This window comes from Ambystoma mexicanum, chromosome 8 (assembly GCF_040938575.1).
Source record: "Ambystoma mexicanum isolate Mex_15411 chromosome 8, UKY_AmexF1_1, whole genome shotgun sequence".
Taxonomy (NCBI): Eukaryota; Metazoa; Chordata; class Amphibia; order Caudata; family Ambystomatidae; genus Ambystoma; species Ambystoma mexicanum.
In genome coordinates, this window is record NC_090929.1 from 992,804,793 (window position 1) to 992,832,560 (window position 27,768).

At 46.4% G+C, this 27,768-nt stretch overlaps 1 protein-coding gene across 1 annotated transcript in view; it reads right to left on the reverse strand.

The window, feature by feature from the left end:
• The window catches only part of VPS13D (vacuolar protein sorting 13 homolog D), a 3,263,180-nt gene that overhangs the window by 178,253 nt on the left and 3,057,159 nt on the right, over window positions 1-27,768 (reverse strand). Inside the window, exon 66 of the mRNA XM_069610908.1 lies at window positions 10,978-11,110. Within this exon, the coding sequence (XP_069467009.1) occupies window positions 10,978-11,110 (133 nt within the window). The remainder of the gene's footprint in view (window positions 1-10,977; window positions 11,111-27,768) is intronic.

Here is a 27,768-nt window from a genome sequence, read left to right on the forward strand (position 1 = left end):
CGCAAAACCCAGAGGTAACAGGGCGCAACAGAGGTCAGGAAGATAGGATTACATAAAAACTTGGTTACAGAATAAGATAGGCATGAGAAAAAGAGCATTACATTTACAGTTACATTGTGTGGGATGTGCATATATACATATAATTGAGCGAAAGCTTACAAATTTACATAATTAGTGCTGTGCATGGGGGCAGTTCGGTTGCATTTACATATTTACATATTTAAGGCTGTGCATGGTAGTCAGGTTATAGCACTGGCATGATCAGATTAGATGGCAGGGTTAGTCGTGAGGATCATTGGCCCGCAGCCAAGTGAGGGTGTTTCGCCTGAAGCTATAGTAGGATTGGTCTGTCCTAATGTAGAGTGGGAGGGCGTTCCAGTGTTGGGCTGCCAAGACAGGGAAGCTGCTGCCGCCGGTTTTCTTTTGTCTGAAATTGGGTACCTGCAGGCAGTAGGAATTAATCGATCTGGTGGGGCGGGTGGACGTTTTTTTCTTTATTCTGGATGCGAGATAGGGGGGGGCTGCGTTGTTTAAACATTTGTAGGTGAGTGATGCCGTTTTGAGGGAGATGCGGTCGTGGATTTTAAGCCATTTGTGTTCTCTCCTTTTGTTGGAGATGTGTTCCTTGGAGGGTAGGTTGAGGGCTGTTCTGAGAGCGTTGTTTTGTAGTGTCTGTAGTTTGTTGGTTATGCATTTGTTGGCTCCTAGGTACATGGCGTTGCAATAGTCCAGTCTGGATAGTATTAGGGCGTTGGCTATGATGATGCAGCTAGCTTGGGTGAGGAAGGCTCTACTTGCCCTAATTAGCTTGCATGTGTAGGCGGTGGAGGATGCTAGTGAGTTAACTTGTTTTTTTAGTGACATGGTTGCATCAAGGTGAAAGCCTAGTGTTTTCACTGTTTTGGCCACTGTGATGGTGTTGCCATCAATGTTGAAGGCCTTATAGTTGGAGCTGAGTTTTTTGAGATTGGTATTGGATCCGAGGAGCAGGATTTCGGTTTTCTCATCATTTAGACATAGACCGTGTGTGGCCATCCATGCCTGAATGATGAGATATATTTTGTTTACCAAGGCCGTATCTGAAGCGTAGTTGCCTGAAAGGGGTATGAGGATCTGGGTGTCATCTGCATAATTGGTATATGAGACACCCAGTCTGTCCAACTTGTCAAATAGGGGCTTGGTGAAGATGTTGTAGAGGGTGGGAGAGACGCAGGAGCCTTGGGGCACCCCACAGGTTATTTTAATGGGGTCTGCTGAGGCTAGGGTGGAGAAGACCCTCATAGTTCGGTTGTCCAAGAATGATTGGATCCAGGCTATGGCCTCTTTCGAGAAGTGGGCTGCTGAGGCCAGGTGTTCGCACAGGACTGCGTGATCTACCAGGTCAAATGCTGCCGACAGATCGAGGAGTAGTAACATGGCAGTGTTCCCTTTGTCGTTAATCTCATTGATCTGGGTTTTAAGATCGATTAAGGCTGTTTCGGTGCCGTGCTTCGGTCTGAAGCCTGATTGGTGGGTGCCTAGTAGTTTGTGAGTTTCAAGATATTGCTGAATCTGCAGGTATGCTACTCTATCTATTATCTTTAACAGGAATGGCACCGTGGTGATGGGCCTGTAATTGGTGGGAATAGCGGGGTCTACGGTTTGCTTCTTGAGGAGAGGCAGGACCCAAGATTCTTTGAGGTTACTTGGTATGGTGTTGCTGTTATAATATACTGCTTATATTATAACAGCAAGAGAAAAAAGTTAATAATTTTAGAACAGAAACTGCATCCACCTTTTGTTGTGTGTGCATCCTACCTGAAAAGTGTGATGTCACGCGTTGGGCCATGCAATGTCATGCAACGTAACACTCTATTTGCCGTAAGCAAACATTACGTATCTCCAAATTTCTGGTATATCACACTAATCACAAGTGTCAGTGCGGCCTGTCTGACTTGAGACAGGGAAGTTCTTTCATTAGGACCTAAACTCTCATTGAGAAAAGAGAAGGGAAGGCCACAATCTTGATAAGTGAAACTCCTTAGTTATTCAACCTTACAAAACGGGCCCTTCCAAATGTCAGAGCATTCCACTCTCCCTTCTTGGTTGGTATGTAATGCTTTTCGGATACTCTGCCATTAAATCAATATTTGCAGTGGCATATGTTCCCAACCTAACTTCCAAAACTAAATGTGATTCTCAAAGTTTTGTACAGTTATCATATACAGTGTAAAACATTTGCTTCATTAATACGATTAGCCTCTTTTCTTGTCATAATCACAAGCATAATTTATGTTGGTGCCGCACCCCTTGCAATGGTGGACTCTCAAACACACAGAGCCCCCAATCCCCTTTCTAAATTCCCATGGTGCGTGCCATCTACTCGAAAACATTTACGGATTAATGTTTTTGTTTTAATCAGCATAGGCACTTACCTAACTAGTTGGGATGTCATATAGTTTAATACTGAGGTGTTACCTCTAGGAACTTCATTATCATTTGTGAAAGTTATGTCAATGGTGGTGAGGGTCCCCACCTGAAGAGATCCTCCACCACAAGCACCCATCCTGGTGCTGCCACCCCATCAAGACCCCAAATCTGATGCCCTGCTGCCCACCTTTTCACCCAGAAGCAGCCCGGGTCGCGCACTTTCATCGGCGCAGACATTATTACAAAACAAAATTACGGGCGCGATGCTGCGCCAAAACGAGGCTCGGCGTCCTGGTTGCTAAGCAACCGTGCTTACAATAGCCCCCAACATCCGCCGGCAGGCGGTAGAGCTGGCTATATTCAAAGGCCATTCTAAGGCCCTGTTTGCCTCTCTGCACATCAGTTTGATCAGCCAGGTGGCGAGGGCAGGAGCCCCCACCCTCTCCAGCTACCAGGATCAGCTCATCTGAGCTGCTGCAGCATGCATCAAGCTACGAGCAACTCCTTGCCCAGAAAGAGCTTGTCTCCAGCACAAGCACCCATCCTGGTGCTGCCCACCCCATCAAGACCCCAAATCTGCTGCCCTGCTGCCCACCTTTTCACCCAGAAGCAGCCCTGGTTGCGCGCTTGCATCGGGTGCGATGTAGCGCCAAAATGAGGCTCGGCGTCCTGGTTGCTAAGCAACCGTGCTTACAATAGCCCCCAACATCCGCCGGCAGGCGGAAGAGCCGGCCAGCTTCAAAGGCCCTTCTAAGGCCCTGTTTACCCCTGTTCGCCGTTGATCGGCGTGCGGGAAGTTGCCACACTGGACTATGTTACACGGACAAAGGAACCCACTGTGAGTAATACAATCCTGCTTCTCAACGGTGCCATGCACCAGCTGCTCGTCCAAGCGTACACCATGCCAGCTAAATGTTTGCTGCAGACTATTATGACCCTCGTACTTGCCTAATCTACTGACTCAGCCCAGGCATTCTCCTCATCCCCACCAAGGTCTGTGCTGCTCAGGTACATATCTTCACTGTATTTACGTAAGGTACTATCTGTTCTCTGCTACTATCCTGTCCTATCACATGTCTCCCCCCTCGTTCTACCCATCGCATGTGCCACTCAAAACTGCATTTGCCTAATGTACTGTCCGATGCCTGCACTAACTCATTAACAGCAGGTTAAGCTCTCTGAAGCCTCCTAGCACCTGCTCAGCCTACCAACATACTCTCTACCCAAGTGTGCCTCCTATGCTTTTTCAAAGCCCACTATTGATCTATCAAGTGTTTCATGCTACAAAGTGGCTCCCTGCAATTGTACACTTATCATGGTACCGGAATACCATCAACCTCTGATGCACTCAGGCCTACCACCTATGCTAGCACTCCTAGCTACCAATACACACACACATATGCCTACAATGAAGCATGCCACCAGTATTTCTGCAAGCCTTTAACAGCAAATGCTTTGTTCCTAGAACTGATTGCGCCCATATTTGATTGTTGCCCTGTGCCCAAATTTGTCTGCGCCTACGGTTGATTGTTGCCCTGTGCCCAAATTTGACTGTGCCTATAGTTGATTGCTGCCCTGTGCCCAAATATTGACTGTACCTACAGTTGATTGTTGCCCTGTGCCCAAATTTGACTGTGCCTATAATTGATTGTTGCCCTGTGCCCAAATTTGTCTGTGCCTATAGTTGATTGTTGCCCTGTGCCCAAATTTGACTGTGCCTATAGTTGTTTGCTGCCCTGTGCCCAAATTTGACTGTGCCTACAGTTGATTGTTGCCCTGTGCCCAAATTTGTCTGCACCTACAAATGATTTTTGCCCTGTGTCCATCCATCATGGCCAACATCACAACCCCACCCTCCGCACTCATCCCCCCTACGCCCTTCCTTCCATCCTTCTCCACCAAACCCACAAAACATAAACCCATCACACTCTCAACACGCCCTAGAGATACTAACTCAAGAAATCAAATATTAGGCCTCCGCTCCAGATACTCACCGCAATCTTCACTAGCCAAGAATGAAAACCAACTAACCACAGAACGCCATAAACTGACCACCACCAGGAAAGCAGCCAAAGGGCAAAATGCTATATCAACCCCCTTGCCACGCCCGGACCTACAGTGTGCATTAATGAATGCCAGATCCCTCCCTGCTAACGCTACAGATATTCATGACCTTCTAACCAACCTCAACATCCTTGCCATCACCGAAACCTGGCTACACAACGCCGCCGGCCCTGTCATCTCCTTAGCTATCCCATCAGGTTACTCCATCCTTAGACAGGACAGAACACTGTCTACAGGTGGGAGAGTAGCCCTCATAGTCAAGGATCACCTAGAAATAAGACAACTTTCCTCCAAACTAGGGGAGAAAGTAGACTCTCTCACACCCAAGATCACACTTTCTCCTAACACCACCATCACCTTTAATCTAGTATATCGCCCACCAGGCCCTATATCAGGCTTCCAGGACAACCTCTCACATCTACTAGCTGAAAACCTTAAAACAACTACCAAAACTATTCTTCTAGGAGACCTTAACCTGGGACTCCATGACCAGAAAGATAGACCCTCCACAACACTAGCACAAGCTCTACAAGAATTGGGCTTTGAACAAAAATTACTCTATCCTACCCACAGCAAAGGACGTACTCTTCACTGGATAGCTGACCACAACTGTGGCATCGACATCAGCTCCATCACACCTAGCCCATGGTCCGACCACTTTCTCATTCACTTCCTCATCCCCACACCCAATAACTCTAAAAAATAAACTCAATCCAGCAACTCCAGCCATGGTCAGAAGCACCAAGAATCTCACCAAAGAAAGTATTTCCCCCTAACTAGACACCCTCACCACCAACCCCCCTGCCACCGCAGACTCAGCCGCACTGGCGGATATCTACAAATCCACCATTAGCTCTGCTATAGACATCATCACCCCTCTCCAAAAGAAAAAAATCCAAAAATACTAAACATTCCAATACCTGGTTATCAGCAGAACTAAAAGAACTACGTATCAAAAAGCGCAAAGCCCTAAACATATGGCAAAGCTCTCCCAGCGCCTCCTCACTATCTTCATACAAATCACTGGCCACCCAATACCAAAAAGCCATCATATCAGCGAAATCTGCATCCTATAATGAAAGAATCTCGAACGCCACTTTAGAATACAAAGTGCTCTTCGTCATCTTCAAGGAACTATCCACACCGGCCACTAAGTCTCAAGAGATTGTCAAGGACCAAGCCTGGTGTAACACCATACAGTCCGCCCTCCTAAATAAAATTGAACTCCTCCAAGCAAAAATCCTAGTCCACCACAAAAATCTCACTCAGCACATCTTATCAGTATCCCAAACTGAAACAGTGACTGAGAACAAAAAGAAAAAAATCACATTACACCATTCAAATTTAGAGAAGTCTCTGAAATAGAGGTAGTTGATATTGTTAACAGAATCAAACCTTCCAATTGTAAAAGCGACGCCTGCCCCGCTAAACTAGTTAAAGACTGCGTAGAAACATTAGCACCGTTTCTTAAAACCTTCATCAATGCATCCTTCAACACCAACTCAGTCCCAACCAGCCTAAAAGAAGCTTGGGTGTGCCCTCTTCGCAAAAAAACCACCCTAGATCCTGAAAACGCCAACAACTATAGACCTATCACGACCTGCTCAAGATCCTCGATAAAGTGGCCTACACACAAATCCAGCAATACATGGAAGAACATCGCATTTTAGGAAAAAGGCAATCGGGTTTCCGACCGGGACATGGGACCGAATTGGCCTTACTAGATCTCAAAATCCAACTCAATGACATCAGGGACAAAGGGAAACCAGCACTCTGCTCCTGCTGGACCTATCCGCGGCATTTGACTTGGTCAACCATGACATTCTAGGCACACAACTCAAAAATGAAGCTCACTTCTCGCCCGAAGCCATCTCTTGGGTCAAATCTTTCTTCGAGGATCGACATATGAAAGTCTTTACTGACTCAGCGAGCACTACCCCTACCACTAGCCACTGTGGCGTCCCACAAGGGTCTTGCACTGCCCCCACCATACAACATCTTCACCCCCCCACTGTTCAATGACCTGGACCATCGTCACATAGCTTATACCAACTATGCTGACGATACGCAAGTCCTGCCCCCCCTCACAGGGGTCTATGAACAAGATGCAGTGGCATTAAACAGGATATATACAGCCATTCAAACCTGGGTGGCAGCCAACGGCCTCTGCTTAAATGTGGACAAAACAGAGATCCTAATAGTTGGTACCAAAGAAACACTAAACAAACTCCCACCGCATTACAAATCCTTTAACATCGATAACTCCACCATCACAGTCTCCACTGCAGTAAAAACGCTAGGAGTATACCTTGACTCCACTCTCTCCATGACACAGCAGGTCAATGCCATAGCCTCCTCTGCTGCGCTTACCACTAAGGTAATTAATGCCATTAAACCCTTCCTATCAACTAAAAACTGCCTGGCCCTAGCCAGAGCCACAGTAGGCACCAACATGGACTACTGCAATGCCCTCTTCTTGGGCACGTCTGCAAAAAACCTAAAAAAAAATGCAAGTCACACAAAACAACGCTCTGAGAGCAGCCCTGAGCATCCCAAAAAGAGAGCACGTCTCCCAAGCCAGAAAAGAAGCCCACTGGCTACCAATAAAAGAACGTATATTATTCAAATCCATGGCCATCACCCACAGATGCCTCTCCGCCAACGCTCTGCCCTATCTTTAAAGAATCACCCTTAATACATCCACTATACCCACAAGGTCACACCTGACTAACCAGACCTATGTACCCACATTCAAAAGAAGTAAAGCCGGAGGGTCCAGCTTTCAACACCTAGCACCCAAAAACTGGAACGCACTCCCCACTGCACTAAGGAACGAAAAATCATACCATGCTTTCCATAGACTACTCAAAACCACGTTGTTCAACTAACCTTCTCCACTCCACCCTATCTGTCCTACTGTATGTCACAACTGTATGTAAATAAGCACAACTGTATGTATATATGCTCTGTATTGTCTCCATCTATACAAAATGTATGCTATGTAACAAGTAAGACTGCTTTCAGCGCACGATGCCCCCGGGCAGATGTGCGATATATAAATCCAAATAAATAAATATCTGATATTACCACTCAGGTTGATGCCCCCCATCTAAATAGTAAATAAATTGCCCCATGTCATAGATAACCTACTCGTTTTAACTTGATACACATCCTTATCCACCCAAGTGCTATCTATAAACAACTTTTTCATTTTTTACTTATTACTTTTTTGTCCTCATTCCAGATTCTTGTGTATATTGCAATTATTATACACCACACTCTTCCTCTCCTCATTGTATAAAGGAAAAACATCAGTAGTACATCTATATTTTGAACCTGGAAACCATATAACAGACCATTTCTATGTGTGATCACAAACAGACCCCCATTTCATGGTCGGTATTTAGACTTTTCCCAAATGTTCGATATTTGCAAATCATTCTTGGCTCCATTTGCTTCTCTCGGTCTCCTCCTCTTACAATTGGATGCGCAAATCTCAGTCCCACAAATCTGATTCTTGCTTTGTTGTCCATTTGGTGCTCCTGTTGCCAATGCATCGAGAGTGGTAGTCTAGGGTCATCATTTCGCAAAGCATATAGATGTTCTCTTATCCTTATTTCTCTTATTGTGCTGCCAATATATCTCAAACCACTTTCACAAATAATGGCATACACTGCACATTTTGACTTACAATTTATAAAGTCTATGATTTCAAATGGTTCCTTTACATTAATACAAATGTGTTTTATTCCTTCACATATTAGCACATACAAGTACCACATTTAAAAAGCCTGTCAACTGACTGTGAGGCCAAGTTATAGATTTCTTAATGGGCCTCAAAAAGGACGGGCTAACCGCTGTCTTGATTGTGGAAGCCCTTGTGTATACAAATGATGGATTCTTGCCAATATACTCTAAGAGGTCTGCATCAAGAGATAAAATATGCCAGTGTTTATTGAACAGTTTAACGACAGTCTGGCTGTCTCTTGAGTAATTTGTAATCATCCTTACCCATTGGCCATTTTTGTTTTTCTCTCTTCTTGGGTTTCAATAGCTCACTCCTGGAGGTTTCTGTCCTATTTTACTAGATTTATTCATATATTCATCTTTGTAACCTCTGGGTCTAAACCTTGATTTTAAAACCTCACATTCCTTTATCTACCCATTCAACTCAGTACAATTTCTACTGGCTCCAATATATTCTCCAGTAGGGGTATCCTCAATAATGCTCGACTTGTGGCAATTAGACACTGCTAACATTGAGTTCACCTCTGTAACTTTCCTGAATGTTTTAGACATTATCTGAGCGTTTTCTATATATAAATGAACATCGAAAAAGTCTATAATCTCTGGATTAGTAGTGCATGTGAATTCAATCAAAATCATTTGTATGAAAAAATGTAACATATGTAACAAGCACCTTCACATTCCCATGCCAAATCATGAACACGTCATCAATGTAACGCACCCATAACTTTATGTGTGGTGTGCAAGTGTGTTCGCTGTGCACATATTTGTTCTCAAACATACCCAGAAACAAGTTTGCTAAAAAGGGGCATTATTTGCCCCCATTTCAACACCTCTCGTTTGTTGATAAATTGTATTATTAAAGGTAAAAATATTGTTAATCAAGGTACATGTGAACATTTCTTTCAGCATCAATATGTGCATAAAATATGAGGCTGACCTGTCCGCATATGTGTAATCCATTGTTTCCAATGCCATTTCATAGCAAATAGATGTTTACAATGCTTTTACATCTAGTGTGACAAGAAAATTAATGCAACCATTTGAATTCTTTCAATATTTGCAAACGGTGCATAGTATCACATAAATAGGATGGTACTTGGTATTCCTTGTACTTTCAAAATTAAAGGTTTTCTTAGATGTGTTTGCATTGCGGCACCAGGATTAAATGTAGGTGGTTTGCAACTACTGAGAAAAGGCTCATTTTGGGTGTTTTCCATTGCTGCACCCAAGTTGAGTCTGAGTGCCTTTCCATTGCTCTGCAAGGTTGAATCCGGGCATCTTTCTATTGCTGTGCTGGAGTCGAGTCTTGGTATTTCCATTGCTGTGAAGGAGTTGAGTCTGGGTGTCTCTCCAATGCTGTGCCAGAACTGAATCTCAGTGTTTCCTCTGCTGTGCCAAAGTCAGATCCGAGTGTCTTCCATTGCTGGGTTTACGTTAAATCTAGTTAATCTTCCACTGCTGCGCCAAAGTTATAACTGAGGGCCCGATTCTCATCAAGGTGTTAAGTACCGAAAAGGACGTTAAAAGGGTTAACAACCTTTTCGGTACTTAAGACCTATTCTGAAGGTGGCGCATTCTTCCAAAGTCGGAAGGAATGTGCCACTTTCAGAATACATGTGGCGGTTGCTAGGATGGGTTGGAAACCAACCTAGCAACTGCCACATTTATAAACTGGCTTTTTGGAAGTCTATTCTTGTGGCACTGCTTCAGTTTAATATGTGCGCTAAACTAGCGCACATATACGGTACCCTTTTGGTGCCGTTAAACTGGAGGGGTGCCACAAGAAGCTTTGTTTGGTGTAAATGGAAGTGTCCATATACACTGTGTTGTCTATGGACACTTTCATGTACACCAAAGCAAGCAGCTTCAACGTTGCTGCAACATCGAAGCTGCTTGCTTTGGTGTACATGAAAGTGTTCATATACAACACACGGGTTGTATATGAACACTTTCATTTACACCAAACCGAGCAGCTTCAACGTTGCAGGATGCAACGTTGAAGCTGCTCGCTTTAAATGAAAGTGTTCATATACACCACACGGTTGTATATGAACACTTTCCTATACACCAAAGTAAGCAGCTTCAACATCCTGCAATGTTGAAGCTGCTCATTTTGGTGTATCAGCTGCATTTTCGTTAATTAACGATTCCCTCGTTATTTAATGAAAATGCTGCCGAGATTCTGCAATCCGCCTGTTTCCATGCTTTGCGATGACGCCCAGGCCCACTTCAGAATAGCAGTGGTGCCTGGGCGTCAAGAAATGGCGCAGTGAATCATGCTATTTAGCATGTTCACTGCGCCATGATGAGAATCAGGCCCTGAGTGTCTTTCCACTACTATGCCAGAGTGGGATCTGGGTGCCATACCATTGCTGTGCCAAAGTTGATTTAGAGGTTTTTGGGGGTAGGAAATGTGTTGCACTTGGATGGATTTTGGGGTTAGGAAATCAGTTGAACTTAGATGGATTTGGGTGTAAGAAATGAATTGCACTTAGATGGATTTTGGGGTTGGGCAAGGTGTTACACCTAGAGAGTTTTTCAAGGGGGCTGGAGGGTAGGATTGGGGTTGCACTCTTCGTTGTCATGTCACATAGCATGTCTTCTTAAGGAGGTATATGCTTCTGAAATATGTAAAATAAGCTTCAACTAAATTTGTTAAAATGGTGATTGGTTTTCATGAGGCTCAGCACATGCAAAGAGAGTGACCCAACAAAATGGTAAGATAAAGCTAGTGTGTGCAATAGGTTATCTTACCATGAGCAAGTCCATGAATTCCTGCAACAAGATGTTCACCACTTGTTGCTGCATGGTATCTAATGTATTCTCTTTCAGACTGATGCCTGTTGTCCATCGTCTTTCCCAAACCATCCGAAAGGGTCCCTGCAAACTGTGAAAAACAGAACGGCAGATAGTCAAAATAGAATAGCATGGCATACAGATGTTTATTATTATTATTATTATTTATTATTACGATAAGGCAATTTGCACATATAATTACAAACACAGGGTATTAATCATGGATATATTAACACAATGTTGCATTTTGATTTTTCTGAAGGTTTAACCATTAAAAATACACATTAAGACAAACACATCACAGATATAAATGTGATGTTACTCAAGGCCTTTCATCAAATCCTATAGTAACATTTCAATGAACGAACACCACCACTATGAAAATTACCAGTTTTCATTCAAGTTCTCTGGTATTAAATATCAGGGCTCGGCCTGCCGTCATGTACCAATTACAAAAGAGGGGCTATGGAGTTAGGCCCAAAATAACTCACCTAACAGGAGCCATTAAAGCAGCCACATGATATTCTCTGCAGGAACCTCTTGATATTAAAACGGCCTACTAGTTACTTACATTTTGCTCAACTTCTGCAGCGTGTCCACTCCTGTCGCACACGCCTGCCTACACTCCACCTACGACCGCCCCCTCATCCTCCTCCTCCAGTTTCTGTCACCAGCTCTGGCATTGTCTCTGCAGACATTAATCCCCACAGGCTTCCCTCTGTTTCTGTGTGTCACATTATTGGTTCCTGCTGCCATAGGCATGCTTCCCTGACCTGTGTGCTTCAACTCTATGTTCCTGCTGCCCACCATTAGGTCTTCCTCCCTGACTCTCTTCTTCACACCCTTGCTACCCTGGTGGCCCCATTGCACTCTGCTTCCACCCCTCCCTGAGAAGCTATCCGTACACAGCAGCCAGACTGGATTGTAGCTGGACCATGCCCTTCCTATCTTCCGTAAGCTGTGTCACCCACCACACTGCTCCATCAGGTGAACCTCTATGCATTGCGAGTCCACCCTACCTTTCCAGGGATCTTAGGGGAATGGGTTAAGAGAAACTACACAGACCACCAGACTGATGTTTCCCCTCATCTCCCTTGCCCCACTAATGGAAGTCATACTTGGTCATCCTCCGTGACACCTCAGCTGCATTCAACACCATTGACCACTGCATCCTCCTGTCCCTCCTCACACACGGGATGGATTCTGTGGAACAGTCCTTAATGGGCGTACCTCCTACTTCTAGGCAGACCACTAGGCAGTCAGATGAACACATTGTGTTCTAACTGATTCCCAGTCTCCTGCGGAGTCCCCCAAGTCTCCATCCTCCACCCAATTCTTTTGAACTTTTACATGGAGCCTCTGGGCACACTCACATGGATCGTGATATAGCCATCCTCCAATGCGTGGACGATAGTTGTACATGAGAGTAAAAAGCCCTCCAGTCATCTCTGCGATTACCTTCACATCATCCAGTCCTGGATGTTGACTGCCTACCTCAAATTTAACCCAAACAAGACCGAATGTTTCCTCACCAGTCCTCCCACTAAACAACAACTTGTCCAGCAATGACTTAATGATAGAAGGATTTGCTCCACAACTCTCGGATTAAGCAAAATCTGTAGGTTTCACCATTGGCAGTAGCCTGTCCTTCCAGAAACACACAGCAAAGAAGGCACAAACGCCCTGGCTCCAAATCTCCACCCTTTGCAAAATCAAACCCTTCGTCCCGCCGGAGGACTTCCAGACTGTACTACACACTTCTTTATTTCTACTGCTGCAGGGAATTTTGACCGAATCAGCCCTTCCTAGGCAAACTACATTCGTCTGCTCTCCAGGTCAGGATACTGTTCAAGACTGCATGTATCATATACAAAGCAGTCACAAGTAGCACAACAGCGTACCTGGCAGCTAAACTCCACATATCTGGTAGAACAAGCTCCTCAAATAGCAAATCGAAATGCTGGCTCAAATCCCAACTCATCTGCAAAGAGAGGACCTGCAAACAATCTTTCTCTTGCCACACAACCACCCTCTGGAAATCATTCAGAATCAGCTCGGATTGCCCCCATAATTCTCCAATTTCGCAAATCTCTTAAAAAGTGGCTTTTTCAACAACACCTAACCAAGGAATAATCCCAATGGGTGAACATACAGATGCGCATACCCCAACTCACATTAGTGCGCTATTAAAAGAGGACAGCTTTAACGCAGGCTTCTCACATCCTGTACAGTGCTCTGCTGCCCACAAGCCAAACCCTGCTTGAAACAAAATAAATTAAAAAAAATATCAAAATGCACTGCCTATGTGGCTGATTACCTCCCCTTACTTGGCTGACTATTACAGACCTAAACATTTTATCCATCCCCAAAATGAATGTCCTATCTGCTGTCCTGGCCCCTTGGTAGACAGCATCTACATCACCCCAGATAGGATTGTGGTTATATCCGTGGGTCATGACAATTTTTTCATCGATTCAGGCGTGACAAACAAAAAGCCCAAACCTTTCAGTTTCAAAGGCCGCAATACATACCCTATTCGAATGACTGGAGAGCCACCCTCCAACAACTCGCTGTTCATCTAGCCAATGTTAGAATGGATCTCGTCATGATTCGGCAAGAATAAAATGCCATACTTGTCAGGAATTGGGGAAAGAGAATGATGAGCTGGTTGATGCTACGTCTGCCGACGCTACCAAATTAGCAGTCAAACTCTGAAGCATTTTTGGTGTGTCAATAGATGTGAGTCCACAAGTCACCCTTCCTTAGGGAGGAAAAGCTACTGCTCCAAATAATATCATGGTTAACAATTGTCCCTGGTTAATCCCCACACACCTCATTACTAGCAAAACTAAGGTTAGCGCAAGCCTGGCCAATCTTGTGAATAGGAATACACTTGCATATCATGGAAGCTGGAAGTAACATTGGCTTTCTGTTAATTTTCTACTTTTGCGCCAGTCAATATCTAGTTCTTCTTTATCAACAAGAGAGGCAGACTCTTTTTTGGCCAAAGCGGGACTGTGAAATGTGGTATTCGCTAATGGACTGACGCCGTTGGGTTGTTGACGTAAGGGAAAATCACTTTCCATGTGTCACAGATGGCAAAGGGATCACTTCAAGACTCAGAGAGGGGTCAAGGGTTTTTATTAATTTATACACAGGCCCTAAGACTGTCCAACTTCCCCAAGTTTCAAATACAACAATCCAAACAAAAAGAGGTGTTCTTGAGATCCCAATCCCAAGAAAACACAGATAAACCTGCCAGACCTCAGGGTTCCCTTCCCCAAGACTTCAACGTCTCACTCAGGCTCCTTGGTACTTGCTTTGGTGCATCAAGTTACAGTCCCTTATTTAACTTTATTGCTCTCAGGACTAAGGGTGTGCTATTTGGGCTCCTCTGGTTACTCCTTAGCTGCCCCTTAGCTCTGCCACCAGGTGTCACACACCCCTGTCCGAATGCAGCCTTGTCACACTTTATTCACTCCTGGCGGTTCACTGTTAGACTTTTCTTCATTGTGCAACAATAATTCAATGATATTCAATTGCAGTTCAGAGTTTAATGCAGATTTATGTGGCTTAATTATATTCAGCTTGAAGATTTGAGTTTGTTTGTTGTGCCACATACATTTAGTATTCAGTGATTTACTGGTTTGCTTCACTGTTAAATGTTCTTTTCAGTTCGGTATTCAATATGCATTCACTTCTGAGCTGATTTGGTGTGCTCCCACTTCACACTTGCCCGTACCCTCAGCTGCTTTGGTTCTCGGTGTGCTTCTAAGCTGCAGCATGGCTCCGATCAGCGTCTCCCTTCTCTCTCCTGCACACACACCTTGTATACACTGGGTTGTGTAAAGGATTTGTAGGTGTGTGTCCTTTCCATTAATTGCCTGACTATAGTTATGCTTGTAGCAAGACATGCCTGCTCTTTACAATGTTTTTTTTTAAAACAGTTTTTACTTATTTTCCAACACAAAAACATAAAGACATTAGATTGTACGTCACGTAATATCATTGTACATTGCTCGTCTGTTTATTCCCCTTTCCCCCAAAACCTGTAACGCTCACCTGATTCCCGTAGAGGCGCCGGTCTTGACTGGGCGTATACCGTATCTTCAAAGGTGATGTGTAACACACGGCTGGCTCTTTGGGCTGGACCTCTGTGCACTGTATGTCTGACTCGAAGGGTAAGATGTCTGCATATAGAAAATATGGGATTAAGGAACTGGGTTATTGAATGTCTCTCTCTTCTTCCCTTTCTCTTCTCCTGTAGAACCCCAAAGGTTAACGCTCTCACCTTAGGTAAGTGAACGCCGTGCTCTCCATCTGCCTCCGGGCAGGGTGCTGTAACCAGTTTCTTCACTGGATAAGGGGAGCAGGCCTCTTGACTTCAGAGGACTGCTGTCCGTCGTTTACTGCACGAACAGTAAGTTTCGAGTAATTCTAATGTCTTTAAAGTCTTTAGTAATGATGTCTCTTGTTTTGCAGGGTTCCGGCGATGGCGGATGACGGGCTGAAGTGAGTTGAAGATGGAGCCCGTGTGATGAATAGAAGCGCCTGGAAGCACGTAAGTAAGCGCTTGTTGCCTGCTTCACGATGCGCTCTAACTGTCTTTTTATTTTGCAGGTACAAGTTCGGAGCGGCTGCAGGGTGCCGGAATACCCACTGGGTTAGATGTGGAAAGGAGTAATGGCACGTGAGTATTAAAGTTCCCCAATGTCTTTAAACGCACCTTGTTTTGTCTTTCAGATGCGGGATGCAGCGCCGAAGGCCTCCGGAGCGTGCGAAGAGTTGGTAAGCTTTTGTCTTTCAGATGCCGGAATGCAGTGTGAAGACCTCCGGAGCGCACGAAGAGTAGGTAAGCCTTTGTCTTTCAGATGCCGGAATGCAGCGCGAGGCGTTGGTGACAGCCGATGGACCAGGTAAGTGAAGAGCTGTCACTGAAGACCGTAATGCTAACCTGTTCTTTCTTGTCTTTATAGGTGTTGCTGAAGACTGGATTCAGGATGGTAAGCCTTTTTCCTTAGGCCCAGGATCAGATGCAGAAGACACGATGAGCGTTCTGCTGCAGAGGATGCAGAATAACGCAAAGCAAGATTCATCCATCGGGTGTGGTTTAAATAGCCTCCTGTAGTGCTTAGGTGTCTCCTTCCACAGCCACGCCTAGGTAAGAAAAGAGTTCCTGCTTTCCAGAAGAGTTCCAGTGTTCTGAATCTAGGGAGTGGCTCCTGCCCCACCCAACAGGAAAAGTAGTTCCAAACAGAAGAGGATCAGAGGCTCAACTGGCAGGCAAGTAAGCAGCATGGTCTGCTGCAGGTAAGTCCACCCAAGCATTATGAGCCCGGCGCTTCCTTCGCTGGGACTGGGCCTATTTATGAGCCTGTTGCCACTGGCGCCAGGACTGGGTCCAAAAGGTCCCAATTGGGACTGGTTAGCACTCGGAACCTGGGTTATGGATCTGCTTCCAAGGGAGTTGGGAAAACCCTGACCTTTTGGAAGCAGAGATCATGACAGTACCCCCCCTCAAGGCCCCTCCCAAACCGGGCTTCTCCGGGGGTTTTGGCTTGTCAGGAAATGTTTGGTGAAATCTTTTGATTAGGCGAGGAGCGTGGACATATTCAGCAGGTTCCCAGGATCTCTCTTGGGGGCCGTAGCCTTTCCAGTCAATTAGGTAAAATAGTTTAGATTTGGAGATCTTGGAGTCCAGAATGCTTTTGACTTCAAACTCGAGTTCTCCAACAACTAGGATAGGTTTTGGAGATTTAGTTAGTCGGGTTTGAGGTTGCACGGGTTTTAATAGAGAGACGTGGAAGACCGGATGTATCTTCATGTGCGGGGGCAAGTCCAACTTGACCGCTACTGGGTTTACTATGGTAGTGATGGAATAGGGACCAAGGTATCTTGGGTTGAATGTGCGTGGCCCTTTTAGAGGTAGATATTTGGTGGATAACCAGACTTGATCCCCTACTTGATATTGAGGGGCTTCCTTCCGATGTTGATCTGCTCCTTTCTTGTATTGTTCTTTAGCCCTTTGAAGGTGAGAAACAGCTTCCTTAAAGGCTTGGGTGATTGTAGAATGCAGGTAGTCTACTGCTGGTGTTTCAAGATCTTGGAGGGGATCCAACTCCGAGGTTCGAGGGTGACTGCCGTACAAAAGAAAAAACGGGGTTTTCCCAGTTCCCGAAGTTATTGTAGGCATATTCGGCTATCCAAAGGATGTCTTTCCAAGTTTTTTCAGTTTGTTGCAGCATGCAGCGTAAATACTGTTCCAGAGTTTGATTGGTCCTCTCGGTTTGTCCGTCGGTCTGAGGGTGGTGACTGGTCGATAGTCTCACATCAATTTGAGCCGACCGACAGCAACTTCGCCAAAAATGAGAAATAAATTGATATATGATGATATGATTGTTTATTTATATAGCGCCTATACACAATGTGTTTCAAAGCGCTTCAAGGCAAGGGAGGGAACAAGGGAAAATACAACCACATTCTTACAGGCCATGAACAGTAAGGATGTGAAATTAACTATCGTACTCGGCCTGACGACATTTCAGATAGTGCAAGAGCTAAGACATAGATAAGGAAGGGAGGGGGAGAGTGGGAAGGAAATGGAAACAGACAGGCGACTACCGTACTAGGCCTGATGACATTTCTGGTAGAGCCGGAGAAAAACAAAAGGTGAGGGAGAGGGGTGCAGAAAGGGAGGGGAGGAACAAAACAAGCGACTATCATACTAGGCCTGACGACATTTCAGATAGTGCTGGAGGGGTCGTGGGGAGAAAAAACAGTAATGGGAGGGTGGAGGAAACAGACGAGGTTGCTATCATATTAGGTCCAGGGACAATTCTGATAGAGTAAGTGCATAGAAGAAAGTAAGGGGAGGAGATAGGAAAAGGGAGAAGGGAAAGGAAGAGAGAAAAGAGAGTAAGCAGTCAAAAAGAGTGGAGAAGCAAGAGTGGAGAGCGAATACAATTGCAGAAGTCAGTAGTAACATATAATGTTGCAAGCCAGGACACAAGATGAAGATGGGAACAGCATGATTCAGGGTCACCATGAGTACAAGATGCAAAGGAAGTCCAGCATGAGAGTTGAGAAAGAGTGACGCACCGTGAATGAATGAAGTCCATAAAAGTCAAATCCAGCATTGGCCACAAGACAGTGATGGTGAAGGAAGGCACCAGGTGACCGGGGCTTGCTAAGTGGTGAAAAAGAGCAGCAGGCAGGAAGGCACCAGGTGGGCAGGGCTTAGGCCAGGTGACCTAGATCCACTTGCACCTGCTCCCCATCTGCAAAGGAAAAGAAGCTGGAGGGCTCTTTAAGTAGGGAAACAGAGCGGCAAGCACGAAGGCACCAGGTGGGCGTGGCTTGCTAAGTGGTGAAAAAGAGCGGGAAGCAGGAAGGCACTAGGTGGGCAGGGATTGCTAAGTGGTGAAAAAGAGCAGCAAGCAGGAAGGCACCAGTTGGGCGGGGCTTGCTAAGTGGTGAAAAAGAGCGGCAGGCAGGAAGACACCAGGTGGGCGGGGCATAAACCAGGTGACCTAGATCCACTTGCACCTGCTCCCCATCTGCAAAGGAAAAGAAGCTGGAGTGCTCCTTAAGTAGGGAAACAGAGCGGCAAGCAGAAAGGCACCAGGTGGGCGTGGCTTGCTAAGTGGTGAAAAAGAGCAGGAAGGCACCAGGTGGGTGGGGCTTGCTAAGTGGTGAAAAAGAGCGGCAGGCAGGAAGACACCAGGTGGGCGGGGCTTAAACCAGGTGACCTAGATCCACTTGCACCTGCTCCCCATCTGCAAAGGAAAAGAAGCTGGAGTGCTCCTTAAGTAGGGAAACAGAGCGGCAAGCAGAAAGGCACCAGGTGGGCGTGGCTTGCTAAGTGGTGAAAAAGAGCGGGAAGCAGGAAGGCACCAGGTGGGCGGGGCTTGCTAAGTGGTGAAAAAGAGCGGCAAGCAGGAAGGTACCAGTTGGGCGGGGCTTGCTAAGTGGTGAAAAAGAGCGGCAAGCAGGAAGGCACCAGGTGGGCGGGGCTTAGCCAGGTGACCTAGATCCACTTGCACCTGCCCCCCATCTGCAAAGGAAAAGAAGCTGGAGGGCTCCTTAAGTAGGAAAACAGAGCGGCAAGCACGAAGGCACCAGGTGGGCGTGGCTTGCTAAGTGGTGAAAAAGAGCGGGAAGCAGGAAGGCACCAGGTGGGCGGGGCTTGCTAAGTGGTGAAAAAGAGCGGGAAGCAGGAAGGCACCAGGTGGGCATGGCTTGCTAAGTGGTGAAAAAGAGCGGGAAGCAGGAAGGCACCAGGTGGGCGGGGATTGCTAAGTGGTGAAAAAGAGCGGCAAGCAGGAAGGCACCAGTGGGCGGGGCTTGCTAAGTGGTGAAAAAGAGCGGCAGGCAGGAAGGCACCAGGTTGGCGGGGCTTAAGCCAATTGACTACCTCGATCCGAAATTAGAACCGAAGGAAAACCGTGCAGTCGGACGATGTTTTCGAGAAATTCTCGGGCCAGAGTTGCTGCTGTTGGCAAGCCTTTGAGCGGAATGAAATGCGCCATCTTGGAGAATAAGTCCACGATTACTAGAATCGTATTGTATCCGGAGCATGGAGGTAGATCGGTGATGAAGTCCATAGAAAGCGTATGCCAAGGGCGAGGTGGGATGTCAATAGGGCGTAAGAGGCCTGCTGGTCTTTCCTTTTGACTCTTGTTTTGGGCGCATACTCCACAGGACATTATAAAGTCTCTGATATCTTTTTTCCAAGACGGCCACCAGAAGTAGCGCTTGATCTTTTCTGAGGTCTTGGCCATACCGGGATGTCCTTCCATTAAAGAATCGTGATAACAAGAGATTACTTTTTTCTGTAAATCTGTGCTGGGTAGGTATAATCGTTCTTGGAAATACAATAAGTTGTCCTTTACTGCAAAGTCCTTTCCCTGCAGATGCCAATTCTGTATGTCTGCTGGAGTTACAAGTTGCCTGGCTTTATCTTTAACTTCCTCTATGGATTCTGTGGCGATTACACCCAGAATTCTTTGTTCGGGAATGATTGGTACAGGTTTAGGGTTGATCAAGTGTTCTTCCACTCCCATCCGAGAAAGGGCATCAGCTTTACCGTTCTTTGTACCAGGTCGATAGGTAATTATGAAGTCAAACTCGGCAAAGAATAATGCCCAACGGAGTTGTCTAGAGGATTGGGCTTTTGCGGTTTTCAAATATTGCAGGTTTCGGTGATCCGTAATCACAGTAACAGTGTGTCGGGCCCCCAGCAGATAATGCCGCCAAGCCTTAAAGGCAGACTTGATAGCCAGAAGTTCCTTGTCAGTAATCGTGTAATTGATTTCAGGAGGCGAGAATTTGCGGGACCAAAATGCCACGGGATGCAACTGATTGGTTACCGGGTCCTTTTGTGATAGAACTGCCTCCATGGCAAGGCTTGAAGCATCAGTTTCCACGATGTAGGGGAGTTCGGGGCGAGGGTGTTTTAAGATTGGTGCAGAGATAAATTTAGTCTTCAAATCCTGGAAAGCTTGTTCCGCCTCGGTAGACCATTCAAAACGTTTGTTTTTCTTTAACAAGGCAGTGATGGGCTGGACTATTCGAGAGAATTCGGGGATAAACCTGCGGTAAAAGTTAGCGAAGCCTAACATGCTTTGCACACCTTTTACGGAGGATGGTGATCGCCATTTGAGAACTGCATCGACCTTCTTTGAATCCATACGCACTCCGCCAGGTGATAATATGAATCCCAAGAATTCAACTTCAGTCACGTTGAAAACACATTTTTCCAACTTAGAGAAAAGTTTGTGTTGACGCAATCTTTCGAGGACCATTTTCACGTGTTTCCGATGTTCAGATTCCGATGAAGAATAAACGAGGATGTCGTCAATGTAAACAACAACACACACATCTATGAGCTCTCTGAGGACATCGTTCATAAAATATTGAAAGGCGGCCGGGGCATTGCAAAGTCCGAAGGGCATGACCTGATATTCAAATAGCCCATACTTGGTGCGGAAGGCCGTCTTCCATTCATCGCCCTCTTTTACTCGTACCAAGTGGTAAGCTCCTCTAAGATCCAGCTTTGTATATATGCATGCTTTTCTGACTTGGTCCAGGAGTTCAGGGATCAAAGGTAACGGATATCTATTCTTAACGGTGATCTGGTTCAGGGAGCGATAATCTATACAAGTTCTAAGGTCTCCTTCCTTTTTTGGAACGAAGAACAAAGCTGAAGAAGCAGGGGACTTGGAAGGACGAATAAACCCATTTGCCAGGTATTGATCCAGGTATTGTCGAAGGTGAAGGTTCACAGGCTCGGTGAGGGCATAAATTCTACTACAAGGAGGAGTAGATCCAGGTATCAGGTCTATCTGGCAGTCATAAGACCTATGAGGAGGTAGAGAGTTAGCCTGATCCTTCCGGAAAACATCTTGGTATTCTAGGTATTCGGGAGGTAACTGGGGAGTCTCTGAAGAAATTGCTGCCAGTGCAACAAAAGGTGGAGGGTGACAAGTAGAGACACATTCTGGAAACTGGACCGTTCTTGCTCGCCAATCGATCAGAGGATTGTGTTTCTCTAACCAAGGTATTCCTAGAATAATCTGAAACTGAGGGGCCTTGATCGCATCGAACACGATCTTCTCATGGTGTCCATCTTGACTTACTAGCGTCACCTCTTGAGTGGTATGCGTTACTGGCCCGGAGGCTATCTCCGTACCATCCACCGTAGTAATGACGTCCTTTACAGCCTTGGGACAAAGAGTTAGATTCATCCTCAAAACCATTTCATGATCCACATAATTGCCGATGGCACCGCTGTCGACGTAAGCTTCAATTGCATGTAATCGATCCGGATTATCAGGGCTAATGAGGACCATAGGTATCACGAAATGCGAGGTCACGGAACTGGTTTTCACGCTCGGCAAGAGGACCTCTATTCTTGTCGGGCGAGGTCGTTTCCCTGCTCAGAGTTTGTAACTTTGGTAACTGCAGCTCCTACTGCCTTCTTGGCAGGTTTCACCGGACAGTCTCGAAGAAAGTGCCCTGAGTTTCCGCAATAGAGGCATAATTGCAACTGTTTTCTCCTTTCCCGCTCCTTTTGTGTTAGAGGACCTTTCAGACCCCCTATTTGCATGGGTTCCCCGGAGTCTACTCCTTTGGAAGGAGTTGGCGGTTTGGAAAATACTCGAGCATCAAACTTGGAACGATCGGCCTTCCTGTTCTGCAGTCTGTGATCTATTTGAACGACTAAGTCTATATAGTCCGAACAATCTTGTGGGGGATTCACTACTTGGGCTAACACATCTTTGAGCTCTCCACGTAGACCTCTATAAAACAGCGTAATCCTTTTGTCCTCAGGCCATTGAGTTTCCACTATCAGTCTGTTGAAAGACGCAATATAAGCCAAAAGGTCTTGATTACCTTGTCGCAACGAAAGAAGCTCATTGTCCAAGGCCTGCCCCTGTGAATGTCTTGCGAACAGTTTTTCCACACTGAGCTGAAAAGCTTGAAAATCATGGAGGACCGGATCATCTTGATTTACTAGAGGGATCGACCAGTCTGCCGCATTGCCACTAAGGTACGAAAGCACGAAAGCTACTTTAGCTTGATCAGTTGGAAAGGCTGCTGGCCGGCATAAGAAATGCAACCGGCACTGATTGATAAATACTGCAAACCTCTTTGGGTCACCAGAAAATCGTTCGGGCGGAGCCAGAGGTACATTCCCAGGTAGGTTGATCTGCACTGGATTCATAGAGGATGTAGAAGGAAGATTTCCCCCAGATGCGGGTAACGGGGTCTGTCCGGCTTGTGACTGTAGCAATTGTCTAGCGAGATCATCTGTTCGCTCCTTGGAAATAATCAGTTCCCTTCTTAGAGCGTTTGTTTCCTGACGGGCTGCATGCACTTCTGCCCTTAGTTCCCCAAGTAACTGGGCTAGCTGGTCGGTATCCGAGGTTTCCATAGCGCCTGGACGGGAGTTTTGTGGTAGGCTTTGCGTTCTGTAACGCTCACCTGATTCCCGTAGAGGCGCCGGTCTTGACTGGGCGTATACCGTATCTTCAAAGGTGATGTGTAACACACGGCTGGCTCTTTGGGCTGGACCTCTGTGCACTGTATGTCTGACTCGAAGGGTAAGATGTCTGCAGATAGAAAATATGGGATTAAGGAACTGGGTTATTGAATGTCTCTCTCTTCTTCCCTTTCTCTTCTCCTGTAGAACCCCAAAGGTTAACGCTCTCACCTTAGGGAAGTGAACGCCGTGCTCTCCATCTGCCTCGGGGCAGGGTGCTGTAACCAGTTTCTTCACTGGATAAGGGGAGCAGGCCTCTTGACTTCAGAGGACTGCTGTCCGTCATTTACTGCACGAACGGTAAGTTTCGAGTAATTCTAATGTCTTTAAAGTCTTTAGTAATGATGTTTCTTGTTTTGCAGGGTTCCGGCGATGGCGGATGACGGGCTGAAGTGAGTTGAAGATGGAGCCTGTGTGATGAATAGAAGCGCCTGGAAGCACGTAAGTAAGTGCTTGTTGCCTGCTTCACGATGCGCTCTAACTGTCTTTTTATTTTGCAGGTACAAGTTCGGAGCGGCTGCAGGGTGCCGGAATACCCACTGGGTTAGATGTGGAAAGGAGTAATGGCACGTGAGTATTAAAGTTCCCCAATGTCTTTAAACGCACCTTGTTTTGTCTTTCAGATGCGGGATGCAGCGCCGAAGGCCTCCGGAGCGTGCGAAGAGTTGGTAAGCTTTTGTCTTTCAGATGCCGGAATGCAGTGTGAAGACCTCCGGAGCGCACGAAGAGTAGGTAAGCCTTTGTCTTTCAGATGCCGGAATGCAGCGCGAGGCGTTGGTGACAGCCGATGGACCAGGTAATTGAAGAGCTGTCACTGAAGACCGTAATGCTAACCTGTTCTTTCTTGTCTTTATAGGTGTTGCTGAAGACTGGATTCAGGATGGTAAGCCTTTTTCCTTAGGCCCAGGATCAGATGCAGAAGACACGATGAGCGTTCTGCTGCAGAGGATGCAGAATAACGCAAAGCAAGATTCATCCATCGGGTGTGGTTTAAATAGCCTCCTGTAGTGCTTAGGTGTCTCCTTCCACAGCCACGCCTAGGTAAGAAAAGAGTTCCTGCTTTCCAGAAGAGTTCCAGTGTTCTGAATCTAGGGAGTGGCTCCTGCCCCACCCAACAGGAAAAGTAGTTCCAAACAGAAGAGGATCAGAGGCTCAACTGGCAGGCAAGTAAGCAGCATGGTCTGCTGCAGGTAAGTCCACCCAAGCATTATGAGCCCGGCGCTTCCAGCGCTGGGACTGGGCATATTTATGAGCCTGGTGCCACTGGCGCCAGGACTGGGTCCAAAAGGTCCCAATTGGGACTGGTTGGCACTCGGAACCTGGGTTATGGATCTGCTTCCAAGGGAGTTGGGAAAACCCTGACCTTTTGGAAGCAGAGATCATGACAAAACCTCCCTTCCCATCCTGGCCTGCTTTCCTTCACACAACCCTGCAAGTTTTGCTTACTCTACACCAATCACACTGCTGTCTGCACCTACTTGTGTGTGACTGTGTTCCGATTCCTCGTTATCTACAGTGGTCATGATGAGCTCTGCAATCCAGTGTCTCCAGGCTTCCATCCCCTCCCCCTCTTGGTTCGGGTCTCTGGCCACTGCTTCTGCCACACCACCGTTTCTGCGTTGGCCCATTTCAGTAGGTCCCTCCACCATACTTGCACCCAAGGCCCTGCCTGCGTTTTCCATCCCATCGCTATTCTGCGTTTCGCTAATATGTATGCCAGGTCCTTCAGTTTGCACACATGTTTAGCTCTCTTGGGCCTCGTAAAGTCCCCCAGTAAACACGCCCGGGGGGATCCTATTTCTAAGTTGATATCCACCTTTGTCAGTGTTTGGGCCACTTCTTCCCAGAATCTGCCAATCTCTCTGCAAGCCCAGAACATATGAACCATATCTGCCCGACCTCCCCGCATTAGGGCATGATGGTGTAGCTGCCTGGCAAATGTTGTTATCCTATTTGGGGTCAAATATGCTCTATGGGTTATATATAATTGGATCTGTTGGAGTCTTGCATTCCTGGACACCTTCTTGTGGTATACCATCACTTTATTCCACGCCACGTCCGACATTGGTTCTTTCAGGTCTGCCCTCCACCGTTGTCTTGTCTGCCCCTACTCCCTCCCCACCTTGGACATTAACAGCTCGTATATCCGCGAGACTTCATGCCCACCTTCTGAGACATCATAAAATGTCTCAATCACCTCCACTGGCTGTAGTGACCCTCCGGTCTCTGCCCATCTGGTACTCACATTCTTCAGCACACAAGAATATGTAAGGTGCTGCCCATGGTTTATCCCAGTCTCCTCCATCAGTACCTCAAATCTTTTAGGCAAACCCTCCTCTATCAAATCTCCCATCGTCGCCACCCTTTTAGGATCCCAATATTTCCTCACATTCAACCGCAATTGATCACTCATCCCTTTTAGCGTCACCAGCGGAATCTGCGGGGAGTACGGCTTGATGTTCCCCATTAGTTGGCAGACTATGCGCCACACCGCACATCCCAGTTTCACCAACCTGGGCGCTCGGGGGCATGCGGGAGTCGGTCATCCATATAACTTCGGTCAAAAAGAACTGGGTGCTTGCTCTCTGTAACAGTTTTGACTCATGTGTTTGTACATCAGATAGCCATTTGACCACGAATTGCAATTGGCTAGCCACGTAATATACTTCAAAGTTGGGTAGTTTTATCCCCCCTAGCTCATATGAGTTTTGAAGCTTCCAAAGCGCCACTCTGCACCTTGAGTTATGCCATAGGAAGTCCCTAAATATACTATATAGTTTGTTAAAGAACAACATCGGTATTGGAAAATGAACATTTGTGAAAAAACGCAATAGTCTTGGGAGCACCACCATCTTCAGCATTGCTGTCCGTCCCATCATGGACAACGGTAATCTAGCCCAAAAGGACATGGAGTTTTTAATGCCGTCCATTGCTCTCACTGTGTTTCGTGTGTGTTCTGTCTGAGGGTCATGATAAATGTCCACCCCCAAGTAACGGAATGTGTTCAGTTCCCACTTAATTGGCAACACCGGTAGCGTGTGCACTGTCCTCCCGATATATTCCTCCCCCCCCCGTGGAAATATACTCGACTTCTGTGGGTTAATAGTTATACCTGACAAAGCGGCATAGCGCTCCATCACGTACTGTAGAATCGTTTCAGGGTGTTGCAAGTACAGAAGGATATCATCTGCATATAATGAGATAACCCCCTGGAGTTTCTATTCCCGCCTCACCATACTCATCCCTAAATTAAACCGGCAGTGGTTCTAGCGCTACAATAAAGAGCATCAGAGACAACGGGCACCCCTGTCTCATGCCCTTACTGAGGTGCCATTTTTCTGAAATCGCTGCGCCCGTTTTGACCCTGGCCACTGGTTCATTGTACAACAGTCGCACCCATTTAATATAGGTCGTTACCATCCCAAATCTTTCCAACACCGCCAGCAGCCATGGCCATCTAACCGAATCGAACACCTTCACTGAGTCCAACGACGCCACCAGGCATTGTCGTGCATCATCCTGGGTACAGTCTATGCAAATTGATGGTGATATTTCTATGCAGAATATATCCTGTCTGGTTTGAGTGTGTAAGCTTGGCTATGATTGGTCCGAGCCTCAACGCCATTACTGTTGTATCTTCCCATCTTGGTTCAATAATGACAGGGGTCTATACGAGTCACAGTCTGGCGGCTTGTTTGGTTTCAGAAGAGGGATGATCAATGACTCCCGTGAGGATCCAGGCAGTCTGCCCGTTTCCAAGGATTTGTTCAGAATTTCCAGCAGTGGAGCCAGGATTTCTGCCTTGTATTCTTAATAGAATTCGCTAGTGAGCCCATCCGTCCGCGGGCCTTCCCTGTCGGTAGTTCTTTAATCACATGTTCTAGTTTATCTTCTGTGATGGGGACTTCCAGCCTATCTCAGTCTTCTATACTTAGCTTGGGCAGGCTAATCTCAGACAATGCCTCCTGTATCTCTACCATATCACACTCTGAGGTTTCTTCATGCAGTCGCTTATACTATTCGTAAAAGCATTTATTTACCCTTTCTTGTGTTTCGCATAACTCTCCATCCATTCCCACCACTGCTCCAACTGTCTCCCGCTTGTCCTCCCCTTTTGTAGAGCCAGGCCAGCAGCCGCCCCGGTTTGTCCCCTTCTGCATGTTGTCTCTCTACGTACCTCCTATATCTTAAATTACTTAACCTATCCCAATGCTTCCAACAGTCATGTTGTAGGCGGGCCACCTCTTGTGCTTCTTCTAGGGACCTTTCCGCTGCCTGTGCTATAGCCTCTAACTTGCTTTTGACTTTCTGTAAATCCTGTGAAATCACTACCTGCATGCCCTTTGACTTCGATATAGCTGCTCCTCTTACTACCACTACTCATAGTGTACTTGATGAGTTTACACTTCCCTTGTTATGCTGAAAATATTCCTTCTCCTCTCCCCTTAGATCTTCGCGGAACCCTGTGTCTCTGATTGCCTCCACCCGAAGTCTCCATGTTGGAATCCTGGCTCCGGGGGATTGGAGGGGGGGCTCCGGAGGGGAGCGCCTGCCACGTGACCACTAGAGGCGCATGGTGCGAGAGAATCCTGGCTTTGTATTCAGCTGTCATAAATTCCCCCAGTAGTTCTCCTCCCATAAACACATAGTCCAGCCACGTGTAGAGATTTGTGGGAGCAGTATAGTGTGAATATATCTGGTCCTGC